The sequence below is a fragment of the Parasteatoda tepidariorum genome, chromosome 1 (genome assembly GCF_043381705.1).
Source record: "Parasteatoda tepidariorum isolate YZ-2023 chromosome 1, CAS_Ptep_4.0, whole genome shotgun sequence".
NCBI lineage: Eukaryota > Metazoa > Arthropoda > Arachnida > Araneae > Theridiidae > Parasteatoda > Parasteatoda tepidariorum.
Window position 1 is genome coordinate 27,590,617 of NC_092204.1, and position 22,020 is coordinate 27,612,636.

Here is a 22,020-nt window from a genome sequence, read left to right on the forward strand (position 1 = left end):
AAAATGAATATAGACTTCAGAAATAAAAAAAAAACTAAAAAGCTATGGAGTATGTAATGCCTGTATTAGCATGAAAATAATTAATATGAATATAAAAGAAAAAAATTATATTTTATCGATTTTTTATTAACAATTAAATTTTGTTGCTTTTAGTTTCAAATTTATCTTAAGAAATTGTGATATTAAAAACTCAGACACACGAAGTTCACATTATACACGGGTCATGGGTTTGTTTAGGTTGAAGACAAAAATCGGCTTAAGACTTCTAAATTTTATTTGTAGAAACTTCTAGATGATAAGAGATCAACACTCTAATTTGATAATTGCAGTTAAAATAACAGTGTAATACAGCAGAAAGGATAGCAAGAATCTATCCGCAAACTTCAGATGGTTCAACAAATGGCGTCGCAATCTCAGTGAACTAGATCTAGGTCAGTGAACTAATTCATTTACAGCTCGAAGGTCAAAACACTTTTGTAGTCACAAATAGAATTCCCTCATATTGGGAGACACACTCCAATTTATATAGGCTTGATGATAAAATCACCGGATTTTCACCATGATTCTAGATTATTCTCGCATAACTCCATTAACATTGGTCCTATCAGTTTGAAACTCTCCAGTTTCCAGAGCTATAATTTTGTCACCAAGTCAATAAAGTTTCCATGGGTAATACATCAGGTGTTAATTTCTTTCTAAATTCTGTGATTTTCTTTATAATGCTGATTATTCAGAGTTCATCTGAGATATTTAGCCAAACACCATAATATTTAGCCATAAACAAAGAATGTTCATTAAATCACATAAATAGAATTCATAATATAATAAAAAAGAATTTTTCTCAACATAATTTTTTTAATTTGTATAATAAAATCAATAAAAAATATTACCATACTAAGTAAGTATTTGCAGATTTCATCATGAAGTTTCTCTTCTTTTAGCAGTTGTACACAGAATTTATTCAATGCTAAACTACAAGCATCCACAACACCCTGAAAAAAGCAACTCAAGCTATTAAACTAAAATAATTAAACAAGGTATGTAACTGTAGTAAGTAACTCAAAACTGACATTGGTCAGTTTTAAGAATTTAATTTTCATACATTTTAAACTAATGAAAGCCGACTTAGATGGTGCTGAACAATTCTTATGACTTAAATTGCACAAAGTTATTTAAAAGAAATTTAAAAACAGACAACTGTATACTACTTAACATGCAGAATTGTATCAGCATAATTTTGTCAGAAAAAATTAATGGAGAATTTAAAATACCCAAAGCTTTATATCTCAAATTCTGATAGGGTAATGCCTTGCATTTTACATGCATCAAAATATATTACCAAATAGATTAAATATCAGCTAATAAATAGGATTAAAAACATATTTAAAATCTTCAACTACGGCTCCACATCTTTGATAATTGGGTTTGAATCTAAGATCATAAAGTCTGTATTTGAAACCCCTGAATGATTTTTCTCAATTTCAAATTCGCTTTATTCAACGAAAATAACTATTATTGGCTTATTTATATGAAGGAAAAGTTAAGTTAATGTTACAAGTGAATGAAGCTTAACATAAATAAAAGCCTATCAAAACTTGTTGGTTCATGCAGTATTATTTCTACTTTTATTCATGTTGTTTTGTTTTATCCAAATCAATTCATTTAATAATAACTTTTTAATATTTTTTTTAAAAAAAGATCTAATACCAAATTCATAAATTTTCAACTTAGCATAATGATTTTTTCCCTTTCTATTGACTTCATTCAGAGTATAATTTGCTTTCTAGAAAACAAGTAAAAACTGTGAGACAAAAAAAATTTTATAAAGCAAAAAAGGAACTAAATTCTATTCTAAGCTAAGTTTATGGTCAATAGTTAAAAGTAACATGCATAAATGAATCAATAAAAAAAACTTTCTTTCTTGATGATACTATGTTTTGCTGTTGATGATTTTGAATTAAAACTCTGATTTAAAATAAAAATATATTTCTTTGGAGCAAAATTTTTGAAATTTTATTTTAATAAAAAATAAGGAATAATTTTATTTCACGATACATTTCCTACAATCTTGTTAATTTAAATCGAAGTAACGGTTATACTTTTATAAGTCATTATTTACTGTTAAAATTTAGTTTTCATTTTCTTAAAACTTGTATGGTGAAGTAGCTAAAAGCAAGCATAGATAACCTACTCTGTGTCGACTTGATATTAATATGGAAGAGAAAATCTCGGCAATTCTTTTCAAATGATTCAATTTCTGGAACGTCTCTAGTTCGAGACAACAAAAGTATGTAGACACTTCACATAACAGAGAGCAACTATTCTAAAATGAAAGAATATTGAATCTTGTCAATAATTCAGTGCATTTTAACATTTATTACTTTTCATAAAGTATATTGAACATTAAGGAAATTTAAATAATTAAAATTGCTTATTATAACAAAACAAGAAAATTTGATAGTAATAAAAATAAAATGTATAAATTATACTATAGAAATAAAACAAAGAACATGCATAAAAAATTTATAACACAACTAAATAGTTAAAAGAAAATATATAGTAAAAGTTTAATATAGCGAGCATGGTATGTTGTGAGGAGTCTGTTCTAATGATTGGTTTTAGAGTCACTATCAAAGATTATGCAGATAAATAAATTATTAGCCTTCCACCATTGTAGCAATTTTTTTAGACGGATATAACATTTTCCCGCCGTCTAAAGGAGCAATTCTGTATTCTGTAAGGAAAAGACCAAAAGTGGAGAAATTTTTATTTCTTTCAGGTATCAATGTTACCGTGAATTAACAAAATCAAGAGAATGTCGACTTTCATGGATGAATGTCAACAATCACAGTCATTTTGGTGAATGTTGAATATCCGATTTGACATTAATTTATTTGTTGATATTATTATATTTATTCGATATTTTAATATCAGCTGAGAATAGATTAGGAAAAACATCAGTGTTCGGAGTACCAGTTGAATGCATACCAGGCAGTAGCACTGACCCTTAAAAAAACAGTGATCTAGGGCAAACCGGGTAGTGGCACTTAACTAGTCCCAACATATATTTCGGCCATTTACCAAAGCCAGCATTCGGTCATTGAAAGTATTCACCAGTGGAAGTCAACAACCACCAATTTCGTTCATTCACAATAACTCAATACAGAAAAGTGAAAAACAAACATTATTTCTCCTTACTCCCCACAATCTTAATCCTTTAAGTTTCTAAAGAAACTTGTGTGAGCAATTACTAGCCAATTTATCTTCCACCTTACAAAAGAAAAAATTTTCTGCCATTTTTTAAGCATCTTGTTCAATTTAAAAGAATACTCCTTTTTAGACCACATACCACAGATATGCCCCCTTTTTTCTATTAGTGGCAGCTTACTGCTGAAATCAACACTCAGTGTTATCAGGAATGTCAAAAGCTATTGCACTTTTATTGCTATTTTAACATTAAATATGTGTCTACGCTAAAAACAACAAGCCAGCTATAACAATAATTTCCTTTGTTATTGTGAATGGGTGTTATATTGTACTGTGTGTAAAAGAAATGATAAAAAATATAATTAGAAAGAAAGAAATATAAAAAGAGAATACCAAAAAAACATATTGAGACATAATAATTAATTATATATGTATATAATTTTTTTCTTAAGTTAATCACGAATTGGTATTACTTTAATGCTATGCCAACAGCATGACAAAACAAGTTCTACTTCTGCAGTGGTTGGCTTCTCTAAAATTTCTTCTTGATCTACTATTGCAAGATTAGATTGAGTTTTGTCCCTTTGTAAAATAATTACATTTTCAAGAGCTTGACCAATGTCCAAAAATGATGGACCTACAATAACAAAACAACACAAAAAAATATTAAAAAGAAATAATTTTGAGAAATATTCAAATGTAAAGGAGAGAACAAATAAGTTTTATGGATCTTACAATTTTCTTTATCATCACCACGTTTCATAACAAGTAACATGGACTGCATGATGTCATCACACAAATTCAGAATGTCATAAAGAAAATTTAGGGTTCTGTTCTTTTCAGATTGGAAGAGCTTGAACACAACTCTGTTAAAACTAGACAAACAGTACTCTAATGCCAATAATAAGCCTAAAATAAAAGGTTTTTGACTTATGTCAGTAGCATTCTAAGTTAGAATAACTGAATAATATTTTATAACTATGTAATAAAACAAATCTCAGCAATTTACAGTTTATAATACAGAATCCTGCTTAACACTGAAAATAAGAATAAATGTTTTTAAATGATAATTTAATACTAAATAGTTAACTTTATTGATAGCACTGTCTAATTTAATAATACAAAAACTAAAAAAATGTTTTTTATTTATACAGTCAGCGCTCTTTAGTACAACCACCATTAGTGTGACCCTTCCATTGTAATGACTGCTACATGAAGCTTCATTTGCTGTTCCATAAACACAATGCGAATTTAACATCCATTAGAACATCTCGACTAAACCATTCATTTAAATATAGTGATTGACATTTTGTTTCCTTTTTTTTAATTCTTCGAAAATCACTTCAAAAACAGTTGTTACACATTTTTGCACTTTCAAATCTAACATTTTCCCATTGTGAATCAATCAATAACATAAATCAACAGAAAACTATTTAAACCCTTATTTCTTTTGATGTTACTGCTTAATTAACATGATATATCTTGAACTGTCTATGAATGAAAACAGATTGACAGGAGAACCTATTCTTAAACCAGGAGGATATATATATATATTAATTTTGANTGTCATCGCACAAATTTAGAATGTCACAAAGAAAATTCAGGGTTCTGTTCTTTTCAGATTGGAAGAGCTTGAACACAACTCTGTTAAAACTAGACAAACAGTACTCCAATGCCAATAATAAGCCTAAAATGAAAGGTTTTTGACTTATGTCAGTAGCATTCTAAGGTAGAATAACTGAATAGTATTTTATAACTATGTAATAAAACAAATCTTAGCAATTTGCAGTTTATAATACAGAATCCTGCTTAACACAGAAGTTCATTCAATCAAAAACATAAATCCTCTGAATACTATTCAAACCCATTTTTCCTTTGATGTTACTGTTCAATAATCTGATATATCTTGAACTGTTTATGAATGAAAACAGAGTGACAGAACCACCTATTCTCAATCCAGGAGGTCCTGGGTGCATTCTATGGATAAAAGAATTGTGAAATACGGATTACTTACCATTATTGAGAAATCGAAGTGTACATCGCACCTTCATTTAGAAATCAAAGTTTTTTTTGTATAATCATAACATTCAATATTTCTTTTCATAGGGTCCAATTTATTAATCAAACATGTTTTTCTAGTTCGAAAATTGTATTTACTCTTTTTGTGATGTGTTGTAAGAGGTGAAAACAACATGATAGTAATAATAATAAATGGTAATAATAATAAATGGTAATAATAATAAATACATGTAATAATAATAAATGGTAGAGATTGTCTTACCATGAATTGGTTTTGAAGCAGCAGCATCTAAAAAGTTTTCTTTTGAATATTTCAATTGCTCTTTGGTCGATTCTATAATTTCATTCAGAAAATCCAAAGCTGAACAATATTCATTAGAATTGACAACATTTTCATCATTCACATAAAACCTAAATTTAAAACAAAGTAAGCTGAGACTCTCAGCATAAAGTAACTATCAATTATTGAAATGACATTTAATCATTTTATCTACTCAAAATAGCTTTCACCAAAGAAAATAAAAATTAGACTAAAACTGTGAAAACTTATTCAATGTTAAATAATAATCTGTCTGCAAAAGTTAGATTTCTGCAATGCAATTCTGTAATGCTTAATAATCAATAAAGTTAACACTTTGCTGACCAGCAATTGTACACAAAAACTGTGTCATATTACCAGCTACTATTTTTTATGCACAATGAACAGAGCTTTTGCAATATTCTGTATTGCTCTGGGTTTCATAAATTGAAACTGATATTGCATGCATACGAATATTTTTTTAATTACCACCTTTAATATACAATTTTAAACCATTGTAAAAAAAGTTCAGTTTCTATTGACAACTAAACTGGTTTTGATGCTTTAAATTTTATCTTCATTTTAAAAATCAATTCAATAAAATCAATTTTAAAAATGATTCATCATTTTTCAACTGCATCTTTGAAAATGTTGTTATAATATATATATATTAAGGGTGGTAATTCTTGAACATCGATAAAAGTCAAATATATTTTGAATATAAATTTACATCAATGCAACAAAATAAAAAAAGCATACTTTTTAAAATAAAGGCAATAAAGATGAGACCCAGCATCATTATTTCGATAGTCAGGATGATTACACAAATCCCGTGCATGGTTTAGGATGAATTGCGGTTTAAAAATAGGGCTCTCATTTTCTACCAAGGGCCATTTAGTAAAGTTTACAAGGAGGTAAAAAGCAATGGTGCGAATCTTTAAAGAAAAAAAGAAGAAGAAAATCATTAAAAATATATGATTTAAGAATTGGGACATAATTCAGTGAAGAAAAAAAAAGAAATATATTACCTCATCAGTAAAATCTGTTAAACAGGGTAAAATATTCAAAAGTGAATCATCTTTAAGAAACAACCATAAATTGTGAGATTGGGCAATTTTCACAATATCTCCAAATTTTTCTGAAAAAGATAAATTTTATCAGTTAATAAGCAATTTTTACAGCAGACTTTTGAATATCCAATTTTCAACATAAACAATTTTCTATGCAAGACTCGCTAAGTTAGCCCGAAAACATAACTGATTGCTTTTTTATTTTAAAAAAAATGTAAGCAAATTCAATAAATTTTTCTTACAATGAAATATTCTAAAGTATAACTTAGTTATTCCACATTATCTTGCTAATTACATGCATTGCAAATAGTAGCAATTATTCAGGATGTTCCCTAATGGCATTTCTTAATATAAAGAGTCTTTTAAAATAGCAAAGAAAAAATAAAGAGTAAAGCAGACATACAAAAAAGAACAATCATACGGGTGACAAATGAACTACTCATAGCCTCCCCAATTTTTTAACCAATAGCATTATGATAGCAATTTAGTAAGTTTTACGTACTGTTGACCTTTTACTCACAAACTAGCCGATACCAATCCATTTGAAACTATGTAGGCTTCAAGCCACCTTCCCTCGATACATCACTATAACAGTTCAGTGTCTTAATCACTTTGCCATTGGACTCTTCATACTATTATCAGTGTTCAACCTAAGTGTTTTTGGAAGGGCGGCCCGCCCCACCTGCCCTTTCATCCTCATAAATGTACCCTCTTTGCCCTTTTCGAAAAAATAAACCGCCATCCCCTAAGAAAAATGCCTTTTTTATTTTTTCAGGAAAAAAAAAAATTTCCTAACCACCTGTTTCAATGAGAAGTCTATTTCTGATTTATTTTGTTATTGATAATTATTTACCTTTAATTTTTAATTTCATTCCTTCATTTTAGTAAGATTTTTTTAATGTTGTCTAGTTATATAGATAAAATTTACATGATATTTGGCCACAGAGAAGTTCATATCCTTTTTTTGGGAGGGGGGGGGTATATTGAATTTTTTAGTAATTTTAAATTCTACCATTAAATTTTTTTTTTTAATAAATACCTTTTATTTAAAAATGCACATTTAAATGCTTATTTTTCATAATTTTCTGCTTAAAATGAACAATTATTAAAATTGTTCATTAAATAATCCTTCTTTTTTTTTTTTTTTTTTTAATTCGTTNGGATTTTTTTTTTTTTTTTTGAAGAAAATATATACACAAAGATTGTCTTTTAGTTTATATCTTTAATTATTTTTTAAAAGCTTCGGCTTTTTCTGTTAGTGTGGGAATTACTGTGTGAGAATTACTTTATAAAATATACTCTTTGATCCTCAATTACACTTTTATACTAGTGAAAAAGCGTAATTGAGGATCAAATTCAGTTATTACATAATATTACATATATTGAAAAATTTTAATGGTGTTAAGTGAGAGCCCTATTCTCAACTCAAAGTTTCTTTTTCTGCGAGTAAGCACCCTGAACTTTTTTATTTCTAGGAAGAACTATGTATTATGTGATATACAACCATACCTTCCTAATAGGAAACTTTTGTTCCAGAATTTCCGACAGTTTGTTAAATGTTGTTTAGAGATTTTAATTCCATAATTGCAGATAAAAATGATCAAATTTTGATTTTTTCTTTCTTTCTAAATCATTTAAAAATAGATTTCATTATAATCGTTCTATAGGAATGTCAATAAATCATAACTAACTTGATGGTTTTTCCTTCCTTTTACCGCCAAGAACAGATACAACAAACACGTCAAAAATAGTATCGATCAGAAGAAGGGAGACACGCCGTCTCTGGAAGCAAGCACCAGGGTGTGTGTTTTTTACAGATGTCTTGAAAAGCCAGTCAACAAACTCTACAAAGAAAAGAAAATTTATAATTATTTTTTTTTAATAAAATGCTAAGAAGAAATACTTATAGTGTAATGCTATGTCTTAGATTTCCAATTTTTATAATATCAAATGCTACCAACACAAAATTGACAGAGCAAAAGTAAGATAAGATCCTAAACTTAAATAAAAATCATACTTTAATCATAAATCAAATAAACTTAACTTATAGATCAAAATTTTAAAATAATAAAAAATTTTAATTAGCCTTTTTTTCATGGGTTAATTTATAAATTAACTAAGGTTTTTATAATATAGGGTAAGGTTCACCAAAGGTAAAGTTTAAAACATTAAAAAACGTTGTTTAAAAGTTGTATTCAATAGTTATGACATGATAAATATTAACCGGTTTAGAACTTTTAATATTCTCCTAACAGGGTGTAAGCTTTAGTTAAAAGGACAGAATGAGAAAATAATTGTTCCAATTTATATCAAGAAGCAAAGAATTATTTTTATGAACCTATAAAAATATTGAGAAAATATTGTGAGATATTCTCATTTTCATTCAGATATTCTCATTCAATATTTTCTCAATATTGTAAAAATATTGAGAAAATATTATAAAAATATTATGAAAGAAATAATTTAATTTAACTAATCAATCAAAAGATATCATGTGAAAAGGAACTAATTAGAATAACATTAAAGCAACAAAATTTTGAATCGCCATAGCGGTTAAACTATAAAAGCCAGCTTTTTAAAATTTCGTCCACCCTTTCCCCTGTTCTGGGGATGCACAGTGCTGACGTATACTCAGTTGTAGATGGAACATGGCTTAGAATCCTCTATCTGCCAGGCTTACCGTAGGAGGTTTTCCTCTCCATGTAAAGCAAAATTTGGGTTAGCTCCATCAAAAAGTTCTCCACAAAGGCAAATTTCTTCCAATACTCGATCCAGGAGTACCCTTGTCTTCTGGATTGGGTTCAAAATTACAAAGCTATGGAGTTGAACATTAGTAGGTAGTCAAAAATCCATAAAATTGGGTCGGCTGTTCAACGACGGTTATAAAATGAAATAAAATAGTTAAGCATAGGCCGAGATAGCCTGGTTGGTAAGGCACTAGGCCCATGTCCAAGAGATCATGGGTTCGATCCCTGTTGGCTGAAAACTCCCTGTGTAGTAAATGGCGACTGATTCACGTTAAATCTGTCGAGGTCAGAAAGTCCACCAAGTTCCCATAACAAATCAATACCTCAGGGGATACTGATCCAGAAGCTTCCTTGTCTTCTGGATCAAAATTACAAGGATACAGAGTCGAACATTGGTAGTCGTAAACCCAGAATTAGGTCAGCTGCTGATCGATGGTTATAAAAAAATTAAATAAAAATTTTTAAGCATAGACATTTGACTTTTGTAATAAATTATGCTAAACTTACCAAGAAAGAGCATAATTCTCTTTATATTTTTCTTAATATACTTCCATGCTGATACTTAATTATTAGACTCGGAAATTAAGAGTTAGCATCAGCATGATATTATAGGAAATCAAAGTTAGATTTCTTTATTTAATATCAAAGTTCTTTTGAAAAAAATAAATAAATAAACGAGAACCTGTTGCACTTTTTTTTTTACTGTTTTGCTACTCCAAAACGTATTGCATATTCCATATTTCTTGCATTTGTATTTTAAATTAATCATACAAAAATAGTTTTTATGTCATCTTTATAGAATTAATGATGATAATGTCATAGTCATTTAAAAGTGTCCATAAAATATGAAATTACGTTTTAATTTCTTTAGCATTTTCTTTCACCTACAAAATGTCCTCCATTTTAATGAATTTGGGACATCATTGCCACCGGAACAAAAACCAGCATTCTATTTGAGGTCTCATAAGAGATTTGCAGATATAGATTATATAATGTTACAATATTTTCCCCCTTTAGGAGGGAGAGTTATAAAAATGATTAGTTCCAAATATTAACATAAAATTCAAAACCTATTTCAGAATGTCCAAAACAAATGCCAGGATTGTCTTTCGGCATCAAACGGTATTGTTGCACTAAACTGTCTCTTATTCTGACCAACAGTGTTCTCATTTGAGCAAGAAGAAGTTGTTGAAATGAAGTTGAATCTATGTTAAGATTAACCAGAATGAAGTCTTTCAAAATGTTCAATTCCTCTTCAGAAACGGCCTCTAAAATAAAGGAATGTTGGAATTTATTAGCAAATCACAATTGCTATGAAATAAACTGAAATATGTTCTAATCTAAACAATGATCAACAATGCATATTGTTTAAAAAAAAATTTCTCAAAAATATAATTAAATTACGAGCATGGTCTAATTCAAAATTATTGAATATTCTAATTCAAAATTATTCTTCACCGGTATTCTACAGTAATTTTCCTTCATAAGACCCTTTCATCTGAACATGGATTTGTAAGGAGCCATTCATATGAGAGAAAAAAAATATATTAGATGCCATCATTTAATTTTACCATATAAGAGGTTGCTTTTTGAAACTATACTATGCCAACCTGTGCTATATTTTAGCAAAATTTTTTGTGCTAAATTTTTTTAAAAACTTTTTAAATCAATAATTGTATTATTTAGAAAATAATTTGTTAAGCGCCAGTCATAATATATTAATCAATACATTGCTTCAGTTTAATTTGTTTTAAATTTTTTTCATTATCTTGTAAATTTTAAAATAATTGTAACTTGCTAAGGGCATTTCAAACATTAAATATACATACAAATTTAAGGATTTTTTTGCTTTTTTTGTAGCTGGAGTAGTAAATAAAAACTGCGTTCAAATAAATACATTTTCATTCTCATTCTTTTATGTGTATAATTGGAGGTTCAGTTATTTTGTTACCTGGCATTAAGAATTAAAAATTAATAAATAAAATAAATACATTTAAAATGTGTTAAACATGTAAAATATTTTAAAAATTTATTTTTATTTGTTTTCCTATCATTAATATTAAAGAAAACTAATTTATCTTCAAATAATCATGTAGTGGTATTTGGATGAAACATGTTAAAAGCATTTCAAGCACCATTTAGATAAAATCTGTTTATTTGTTTAAATTATGAAAATTATAAAAAAAAAATTTATTTAGGAGCCTAAGAATCCTAGGAAAATATCTTAACTATTAGGGGAATTAAAGGGACAATTTATAACAAAACATGCAAGTAAAAAACAGACATTTAAAAAAAAACATAAAAAAGGATTTACAGATTAAGAATCTCAATTTGTATTATTCAAACATCATAAATCAATAAGCAGATTTTATAAACAGCAATAAAAGACATACCTTTAACAGCTCATAATCATGGTAGGTTACTTATGTAACAAACATTATAAAAAAATATTTCTAATAGCAATTAATATGTAAAGTAAAAAAATGTTTCAAGAATTAGATTTACAGAGTAAAAATTTTTTTTAGTATCATTAAAAAATACCGATCGTAAATTCAACAAACAGTTTTAAAAAATAAAACTAAAAATTCTACGAATAAAAAAAATACAGTTCAAAATAACAATAGCAGGATATCGTTTAAATAGATAATGCTATAAAAATAACTCAACTTTCACAACTTTTGTTAAACTTTCTCAAAGTTTAACAAAGAATAACACACAGCTTAATTGTATTGATAGTCTTATGTAAACTGATTTAAAGTGGATTAAATTATTAAAATCTGCACAGCATACTTTGTTAAAACAAAAATAATAATTACAAGTTGTACACTAGTTAAAAAAAAAACATATTGCTTAAAGACATATTCAATTCAATAAGAGTATTGCATAAGAAATATGGTAATCAAACTAAGTTTAAAAAAACACACACCTGATTTTTTCGAAGAACAACATAAAGTAGAGAGTATTTCTGCACGGATACGAATTTCGTAATGATGCAAATGTGTCATAAGTATTTTGATTTCCTGTGAATTAAAATACAAACAATTAATGTTTTGCAAATAACTAAACAGGAAATTTTAGCAATTAAAATTACCTTTTCTTGAAGAGAATGGACACCAGATTCCTTTGCTACCCTCTGTAATATCAACTGAGCAAAAACTTGTGTTTCACTTTCCAAGAGGAATTCATATGATTTAGGTATTGCTTTCATGGTCCAAGGTAGAATGAGATTAACAACGTTTTGAACAAGGGATCTGTTTAAAAAAAAGAAACTTTTTTGAAAAAATCCCTTGAAAATCAGCTTTTACACTGCAATCTTTAAATGAACTAAAACTACGAAATCTAAATACTGCATAAGTTATTTTTAGACAACATTTTTGTAAAATATAAATAAAATTAAGAAACGAATGCTTGGTTACGGATTCAGATTTGAATCTTTTCCATTTAAAATGTTTCAAAATTTCCTGAAGAATAATGCAATAGTAAAATCTTTATGCAAACAGGGATAAATTTTTTTACAACTCTTTTTTGTTTTTAGCAACTATTAACATTAAAATTTTTTTATTAGAAAATACAATATAGTCAACCCCGCTTAAAGGAATACCATTGGTTCCAGTCTATTCAATTAAGTAGGTTATTTGATTAAAAGGTGAGTGCATTATTCAATATTTATGCTAAAATTTTTAAAAAATATAATATAGGAATCATAGCATTTTATTTCTTCTAAAAAGCATTGTACATGAATGCAATTTTTTTTTTTAAAGAATATTACATCTAATTATGCACAAATTGTGTGTATTTGTATATGAGACATCTTTCGAAGTTTAAAGCACTTTTTATATTTTTTACATTTATCAACCCTATATAAAGTTCAATTTACACTTCAATATTTCCAATTGCTTAATTAATAATAATCTTACTTACAAAAATTCTTACTTATTCTCACTATTTAAAGAATCCAAAATAGGTTTTTTCCACCATCTACCCCATTCATTCAGAATAACATCTTCAGAAGGATTAGTATTTCTAAAATGTGAAGAAAAAAAAGACATTTTAAATGCATAAATAATAAATATAATGAACAATATTTTTAATTTTAACTAAGAATTATGAACTTCTTGAGTTATTAAAATTGTTATGCAGAAATTTACCTGATAACAGAGACAATAGACTTATAAACCTCAGAAACAGCTGAAGAAGCATAACCAGCTTTCATATTAATAACAACTGCCATAGGCACTTCAGGATAATTAGTAAGGTACTAAAAATAAAATTTTAATTTAAGATAAGTTTTAAAAATACAATATGGTTAGACTAAATGATTGATCTAGTTTCAAAGAACTGTTTATTTACAAGTATATGACATAGAAAAACAAGAATGCACGATCAGATACACATTAAATTTCAGTTATACATACTATAAATGTCTAATGGCTGCAATCTTCATTAGTGGCACACATCTAAATAATGTTCTTGAAGCATTATAGGACTATTCTTTTAAAAGGTAAAGTTTATATAAATTTGTACTGAGAAATTAAGACATTTTATCTTTCCTAGACTGATGAAATTGGAATTAAAATGCTAAATGAATTGAAAATGAATCATAAAGATCTAATGGTCCATTTAAAACAAGCTTTAAATAAATCTTTTTCTTGTTGGAACACTGTAACTTATAGTGAGTTTAGTAAGCAATACATTATTCATTATAACTCTCTGAATAGGTAAACTGGAAGTCAAATTTATGAGGGTTTAGATGCATAAAAAAATAAACTAAAATAAAATGCTGTTGACGTAGTCCATCAAGGTAATGGGGGTGCAATTGTTCTTGTTTTCAAGTGGCGCCATCTACGGCTTCTGCCACACCTATACATCACACCCAAACATAGGGCAGACACATTCGTACATCCATAGATCATAATTTTGACCTAAACTAAAGAAAGATCAATCTCCAATTCAGCATCCTCAGAGGTATTGATTTGTTATGGGAACATGGAGGTTTTTGTGACCCGACAGATTTAACATGCACCAGTCACGATTTACTACACGGCAGTCTTTGGCCAGCGGGATTCGAACTAACATTCTTACGAATTGAAGTCCAGAGCCAGGCTATTCTGGCCCCACAAAAATGAAATAATGAGATTTTATCAAAAAAAAAGTTGTGGGTGTGTGACATGCAATATCATAACATGCAAAAATTATAGTCCAGTTGATTGTTTTTTATCAAATTGAAACTTAGTTATTTTCAGTACTACTTTCTCACTGAAGATAAATTTTTATTAAAATGCTTGGTTACATAAAAGTCTCACTTGGGCATGAATTCCGCAAACTAACAGGATTGTCAGGATAAGTAAAAATTTTAAGATTCTTAGAGTTCTGCCACTAATGATAGAAGATTATATAGAAGTAATCTAAAACAGACAACTAAGAAGGCATTTCAGTTAACTTATTTGTCACATAAAAAATTAAAGCATATTCAATATTTCACATGTAAAAAACAATGTAAAAGGTAATAAGAAAAAAATATTACTTTTTTATAGTCAACAAATTGGAGAAGCACAGAGAGAATAACATATTTTCCTTTGATTTGCCAACTTAACTTCATAGTTTGGTCTAACAAAAAATTGACCATATCAAAATCTTGTCTGTTCAACAATTCTCCTTCAGATTGGGACAAATGAATAAGTAATCTATAACATTCTTTGACAAATGTTGTAACGCCCTTCACTGGGCTTTCCAAATTGGATTCTAATAAACAGAGGGTTTTTGTTACCACAAAAGACGTGCCTGAAGAAAATATTGCTTCTGGTTTGCTATGAAGTACTTTTGGAAGGTACTTTTCACATGTCTTGAGCCAACTTAGCAAGACACTGAATGCATGATATTGTGAACAGCATGGCGATGAACACATTGAACAAATGTATTCAAACAATGATATAAGAAATGGTATATCCTTATGCAGCTTGGAACTGAATAAAAAAATATCAGAATTTTGATAGGACAACATGCCATGTAACACGGCTATTTGTGAGAATGAAGGAGCCATTCCATGCATAGAATCATTCAAATTGTTTATAAAATCTTCATCTTCAACCAGATTTAGGGAAAGAACTTTATGCAACTGTATCTCATCCTTCTCCAGCAGAAAGTCTGAAATGCACAAATAATGAGTTACTTTTAGTCCAAAATACATAAATTATCAGGGGTCTGTCTAGGTTTTCCTGAGAGGTACCTATTTTGTGAAAATTTAGATATTATTTGTGAAAATTTAGATATTATTTGTGAAAATTTAGGCATAATTTGTAAAAATTAAACATTATATTTAAAAAATCAACACAAAAATATGGTAAAAATATGGATTTTTAATTTCTTAAGGAAAACAAAAATAAAATTTCAAGAAAAAGTATTTTGTAAAACTACCGCTTTTCCTAAAGTTGAATTTGTGAAGGTACCGCTAAACGGTAGTCAATTTGGCCTAGACAGACCCCTGATTATGTTTTCTGAAATACATAAATAATGAGTTTTGATATTCTAATATCTTTCTTTCTTAATTAAATGAATAACAAGGTATGTATGTATTAAAACAAACAGTAAATAAATACATTACTATTCTTGTTATATTTTGACATAAGAATAAGATTTTTTGGAAAAACAACAGTCAAAGTCCTTAACAGTTACAATATATATAAAGCCCACTAACATCCATGACCATAGTCTCTTAACTTTATAAAATTTTAAGAAACTTCAAAATAATTTCTTTTTCCCTTTTTTTTCATTTTTAGTAAAAACAGGACTTTTTAGGAATTTATCTAATTAGAACTATGGATAAATCTCAGTAAAAATTTTCAATTTTAAAAAAGAAAATAACTGAAAATTTTGAAAATATGAATTTTTTTTATCTTAATATAGAATCCCTTCAATAGTAACTATAGTTTAACAATAGTAACTACCGCTTACTTTCTTGGATTGTTTCAGTTATATTATTTTTTAGTTTAAGACTTTGCAAAATTTCAACAGCTCTGAAAATCTTTGCATCACACGAAGGGAGAAATTTTTTTTCTCACCTCTTTACTGGTCTTCATTTATTTTAATTAAGTTCATATAAACATTATTCGTTCTTATCTTTCTTCACAGAGCTCCAACAGTTCAGCTTAATATTTAAAGATGTTAAATAAGACAAATAGCTGAATACAATAACAAAGTCATTAGTAGGAAAGAATGATTTATAATTAGGGAGAACTTATAGAAGTTAATAATGAATTTCAATAAAATTAAGAAGAAATTATTAGGATTGTGTTATAGGGTAATTTGATTTATATTCATTTAAATTTTTTTTTTTTTAAATTAAACTTAATACCCAGTTCCAGAAAAATTAACAACAGCATGAATAATGAATAAAATCGATTAAATGCAGAAAATTTTTTTCTTCTCTTTCACTTTGGAAATGCAATCCTCGAAACTTTTGACTTTACAGGATTGAGATTTACAATGCTGCAGGATTGACAGATCTCAGTTAAGCATTTCATTTATAATTAGAATTAATTTACTAAGTTACAATCGACAATGGGAAGTATATATTTAAAAAAAAACTTGTAAACAAAATTTAATCTTTTGCAAAAACTATACCAATAAAACAATTAAAATTATAATCCTAAAACCAGTTTTACAGCAAAAAAAAAAAAAAAAAAAAAAAAAATGCGCCCAATGAGTCGTCTATTAGTTGGGTTCAAATTTCAGTGTTGAATTAAGCACTTGATGAAAAAGCTTTTTTTTTGTCACTGTTATTGATTTCATTGATTTATGGTTTCATAGATCCAGACATCAGTGAAAAATCTTAAACATTTTTATAAAAAAAAATTCTTTTAGTTCAGAATTCTTTAGTCTTTAAATAAGTTTTGCATTCCTTAGTTTTACTGGTATTTTCTTCCATTTTTGCAATTTCAGCTCTTATTTATTTATTTATTTTTTATAATTATCATTCGGTTCTTTATTTATACCTATTTTTTATTTATTTATTTTTTTTTAAACTGAAGTACTTTTTTTTCTTTTTATTATTTACTGTAAGAATAATTTTTTTTTTTATCCAAATTTATATTTTGGCAAGGCACTTTTTCTAAAATTAGAGTAATATAGAAAACCAATAATTTCAGAGCTTAAAAAAATAAAAGAGTTAGAACTCGAAAAAAATGTTTCTTTCCTTTTGTTTAGCTCACATTTTTTTTCCGTACTTACTTCTAAAATTTTATCTATATTTAAAATTTTATCGATATTTAATATTTTATTGATATTTAATATTTTTAGTGACAAGTAATATCGTTTTTTTTTAATTTACTATTATTATTTTCCTATTAAAATGGATTTTGATGCCAAAATAGGCATTACATATTCACTAGCTTTTAAATTTCTTTTATTTTAAAAATTTAATCATCCCTTATCCCTTTTTAAATTAATAAAACAGTTAATTAATTTTAACTCAATTTGATAAAGAGCAAATTAAAATATTTCTATTCTCAATATATGTAAGATCTAACTTTTTATTTCAATACAAGTGCATAGCTTAGTAATTCATTGTCATGACAATTCGAATGTCAAAATCTATTTTTAACTTTATTTTCCTTAAGCTGCTTTATTTTTTAAACCGCAAAAATGCTATGATTATAGGGTAATATTTTGGTGATTAATTTGTAGCCAGATTTAAAATTTAATGACAATAATGCAGAGTTGGCTTTATTTTTGGTTGTACTATTTTGCGATAACTTGCCAATTTTTGGATCTCTTCCCAATCTCCAGAGCATCGGTCAGCAAGTACGCATTCACTGGTAATTACAACTTTTGGGGTATTGGGTTTTCTCAGTTCTGTCCTCACTCGATATTTAGGAAACAGAATTTGAGAAAAGTCTAAATTAGATGTAGTTAAAGGGTAAGTAAATGGTTAATTTTTCACTTTAATAATATTTCCATCTTCAAGAATAATAGAGAGTAATTACACTTTTGACACTAAATATTTCTAAATATCTATTTTAAAGTTAATAGCAGAGCAAATAATAATGAAATATTAAAAATTCAATTACATAATAAACAAGTATTTTAATAGCTGAAAGATCCAACAAAAGAAAACTCTTACCTGGTGTTGGCTTTCCAAAAGAACAGTATAAGAATATAAAAAGGGATGAAGCATAATAAGGATGAAATAGACCAGCTATTAAAACAGAAACACAAGTACCACATAACAGTAACAAGTCCACAGGGTAAACCTACATGACAAAAGATTATATTTTACTCAAAAATATACATACATGCAAATAAAAAAAAGAATAGTAAAAGTATATTCACACAACTACAAATAAAAAGCAGAAATATTTTTCTATATGAAACTTTTTTTTTTACTTCATTAATTCCCCATTTCCATACATCATCATACCTGCCAACTCTTCCGGATTTTCCGGAAGATTTTATTTCCATATATAAAGTGGTAGCAATACTCATGTTATTCCAATTAACTTTTTGAATTATAATGATAGTTTGACCACCACTACATATGAATAATTACAATAAATATATAAAAGCATAATAATCATTACACAAGCGAATTTCATCAGGATCAAAATATAAATATATTTTTGATTCAGATTGTTTTTCGTTTATTCTCTTACAACCACTCTGAAAATCCAGTCTCGGAAAGAGTGAAAGTTGGCAGGTATGCATCATTCCATTTCCATTTGTCATCAAAAAAAAAATCTTAAAAAATAAAATTCATTAAAAAAAACAATAAAACATTTTATTTATAATTTTTGTATATTATTCTTTAAAAGAACATTTCAAAAGTGTACCACATACTTCCTTATATCAGATTTAAAAAAAAAAAAAAAAAAAAAAAAAAAAAAAAAAAAAAAAAAAAAAAAANAAAAAAAAAAAGAAACTCATATTAAATGGTCCAAATTAAAAGTTATTGACATAAAAATAACATAAATTATTTATTAAAACTAAGCTTAGAGAAATTTATGTCTTATAAGCTAAAGAAACACTTCAACGCTCTTTAAAGATGAAGAAATGCACGATATTCAAGACGTTCATAATTGGAGGAGAGATGATGAAGTTTGCATAGAGAAATAAATGCGGCGAAGAGTGATTCTTTTACTAAATTAATCAATGACTTTGATTACCGGAAAGACAGTGAGAGAATTTTTAATTTTATAAACAAATTAAAAGGTGACATTCCAGGAAGAACTAAAGAATGTAGCCGGAAGGATTTTATATTATGACAAAGATATTTCAATACTTTCATTAAGCTTCACACAAAATATCAACACCTGGACTTAGACCTCCGAAGAAAACAGAAGAATATGAGAAGAGATATTAAAATGAATGATAAGGCAACCACAATATAGTCTAATAAAAAAATGTTGATTATTCTGAATAATATACACCTGTGGTAAATATAGAATCATTCAGATTATTAATTGCTTAGGCAGCAAAATTGGATTAATTTGTTAAATTTTTTGATATTTACAACTGCTCATTCATAGGGTGATATTGATAAAACTGCACAAGGTTTTGAAGATAAAAAGGGTAAAAATAAAGTATGCAAATTAAATGTAAAAGTATTTATGGTCTACCTTAATCTGGTAGAAATTGGCATATAAAGGTTAAAAGCGAACTTCAAAAGATAGGTCTCACTCAACTTGTATCTGATAATTGCCTATTTACTAAAATTAATTATAATGATTTTTTTGTAATTTGTGTATATGTAGATGATGTAATAATATTTTCTAGCAATTTAAAATTATACAAGGATATCATTTCAAAACTTAATCAAATATTTGAATTAAAAGAAACAACCAATGCTTAAAAAGTTTTAGGCATTGAGATGTAAAAAAAAAGAAAATGGAATTGGTTTATCTCAAACTCAATACATAGAATCTTTAATGAAAAAATATGGTTTGGAAAAATGTAAGAAAACAAATAATCTCATAACTAAAGGGAAAGATAGATGTTTTAATCCTACTGATGATTTAATAAATCAGACTGATTATCAGGAAATTGTCAGTGAACTTTTATAATTAGCAAATAGAACTCACCCTGATATTGCTTAACTAATTATTTCTCACAATTTCATAAATGTCTTGAAAAAGGGCATTATGTTTCAGCTAAAAGAGTTTTGAAATATTTGAACGGTTCAAAAGATAGAGTCATGTTTTATAGTAAAGAATTCGGTTTTTTAAACTATAGTGGGGGTGCAAGTTGGGGCAACACAGAAGGAGGAAAATCTTTTTCAGGTTGTGTAATTATGATAGGTAATTCTCTTATAACATGGAAAAGTAGAAAACACAGATGTGTAAGATTTTCAATGTGTGAAGTCAAATTATTTGCTGCAGCTGACACAACTCGAGAACTTACTTAAATAATAAATATGTAAAATGAAATGAACTGAAAAAATTTAATTAATGTTCCTGTTACTATATTTTTTTATAGTCAAGCTGCTATTGAATAGTTGAACAATGGTAAGTCTTCTAACAAAACCAGGCACGTAAATCTTAAATTTCATTTTGAGAGAGATTAATGAAGATAAAACATTAAAAACTGTTTGCAACAATACTAAAAATAACATTTATAATTTCTTAACTAAAACTGCAATTTTTGATAAGTTAATTTTCTCTTTGGAAAATATAAGTTTAATTTGAAATTATATTGAGAGAATTAATACTTTTATATGTAGTTTTATTTGTATCAAAAATTAAAATTCTTCTCCCAGGGAGAGATTGTTATCATTCCCAGGGAAGGATTGCTACAAAGTCTTTTTCTTTTTATTACCGCCAGATGGCATTCTTCTTAAATTTGCATGTATTTGTGAGCTTAATATCAATAAACTTTACCTTTCTGTCTGAATCTCGCTCTCCAAGGACTATAAAATTTAATATGTGATTTTAAAATGTTTCAGAGAATTCTTAACTTACTTGAACAAAGAGGATGTTAAAACTAGTAGAAAATAACAGTTAAGTGATGTTTCAGAGAATTCTTAACTTACTTGAACAAAGAGGATGTTAAAACTAGTAGAAAATAACAGTTAAGTGATTATATAAATATAAAAATCATAAAAAAATCACACAGCAACAAAAAATTAAGAAAAAGAAAAATGAAGCTTTTGCGGATAAAATACTCACAGAATTGCATAAAATACAGCTAAGATGTTGCAGAAGAGAAATTAATGCATTCTGCTGTTCTTGTACTAAGTCACCAAAGCTAATTTTGTACTTCAAGTTGCATTGAGAAATTCTGCTGTACAACACCTAAGTCAATAAAAGTATGCAACAAAATTAAATTTTTGAAATAAATAATATGAAACATAAATTAAAAGGAGAAATTAAAAAAAAACTCTCAAAAAGAAATAAGTAAGAAGTTTTTTATACAAAAAACATAAAAAAGAAATAGCAATCTTCTCATTAACATAGCTTGTCTTCAACAAAAAAAAATCATTCTGTATTGTATTGCATTTAAAAGATTTTATTGTGAAAAATATAAATAGAAATATCTGTTTAAATACTTAAATTTGATATAAGAGCAGAATGCTAAGTTTATAATATTTTTAAAAAAAATAATAAACTTACAGAAGTGATTTTTTTTTCTTTGTCTAAATATACAATGGCATTTTAGTTTTAAGATAAATGTAATTGACATAAAAATAGTT

At 27.1% G+C, this 22,020-nt stretch overlaps 1 protein-coding gene across 2 annotated transcripts in view; it reads right to left on the reverse strand.

Annotated features, from left to right (window-relative positions):
• Nucleotides 1-22,020, reverse strand: part of LOC107446349 (tRNA (32-2'-O)-methyltransferase regulator THADA) — a 46,416-nt gene that overhangs the window by 22,291 nt on the left and 2,105 nt on the right. For both annotated transcript variants that reach the window (XM_071177937.1, XM_043048659.2), the window contains exons 2-17: nucleotides 21,497-21,622; nucleotides 18,460-18,589; nucleotides 14,866-15,485; nucleotides 13,490-13,599; nucleotides 13,275-13,364; nucleotides 12,433-12,592; nucleotides 12,268-12,361; nucleotides 10,412-10,609; nucleotides 8,286-8,438; nucleotides 6,553-6,662; nucleotides 6,284-6,459; nucleotides 5,489-5,637; nucleotides 3,943-4,116; nucleotides 3,681-3,844; nucleotides 2,192-2,323; nucleotides 891-992 (exon numbers count right to left, since the gene is read on the reverse strand). In XM_071177937.1, the coding sequence (XP_071034038.1) occupies nucleotides 891-992; nucleotides 2,192-2,323; nucleotides 3,681-3,844; nucleotides 3,943-4,116; nucleotides 5,489-5,637; nucleotides 6,284-6,459; nucleotides 6,553-6,662; nucleotides 8,286-8,438; nucleotides 10,412-10,609; nucleotides 12,268-12,361; nucleotides 12,433-12,592; nucleotides 13,275-13,364; nucleotides 13,490-13,599; nucleotides 14,866-15,390 (2,337 nt within the window). In that variant the 5' untranslated portion in view covers nucleotides 15,391-15,485; nucleotides 18,460-18,589; nucleotides 21,497-21,622. The remainder of the gene's footprint in view (nucleotides 1-890; nucleotides 993-2,191; nucleotides 2,324-3,680; nucleotides 3,845-3,942; nucleotides 4,117-5,488; nucleotides 5,638-6,283; nucleotides 6,460-6,552; nucleotides 6,663-8,285; nucleotides 8,439-10,411; nucleotides 10,610-12,267; nucleotides 12,362-12,432; nucleotides 12,593-13,274; nucleotides 13,365-13,489; nucleotides 13,600-14,865; nucleotides 15,486-18,459; nucleotides 18,590-21,496; nucleotides 21,623-22,020) is intronic.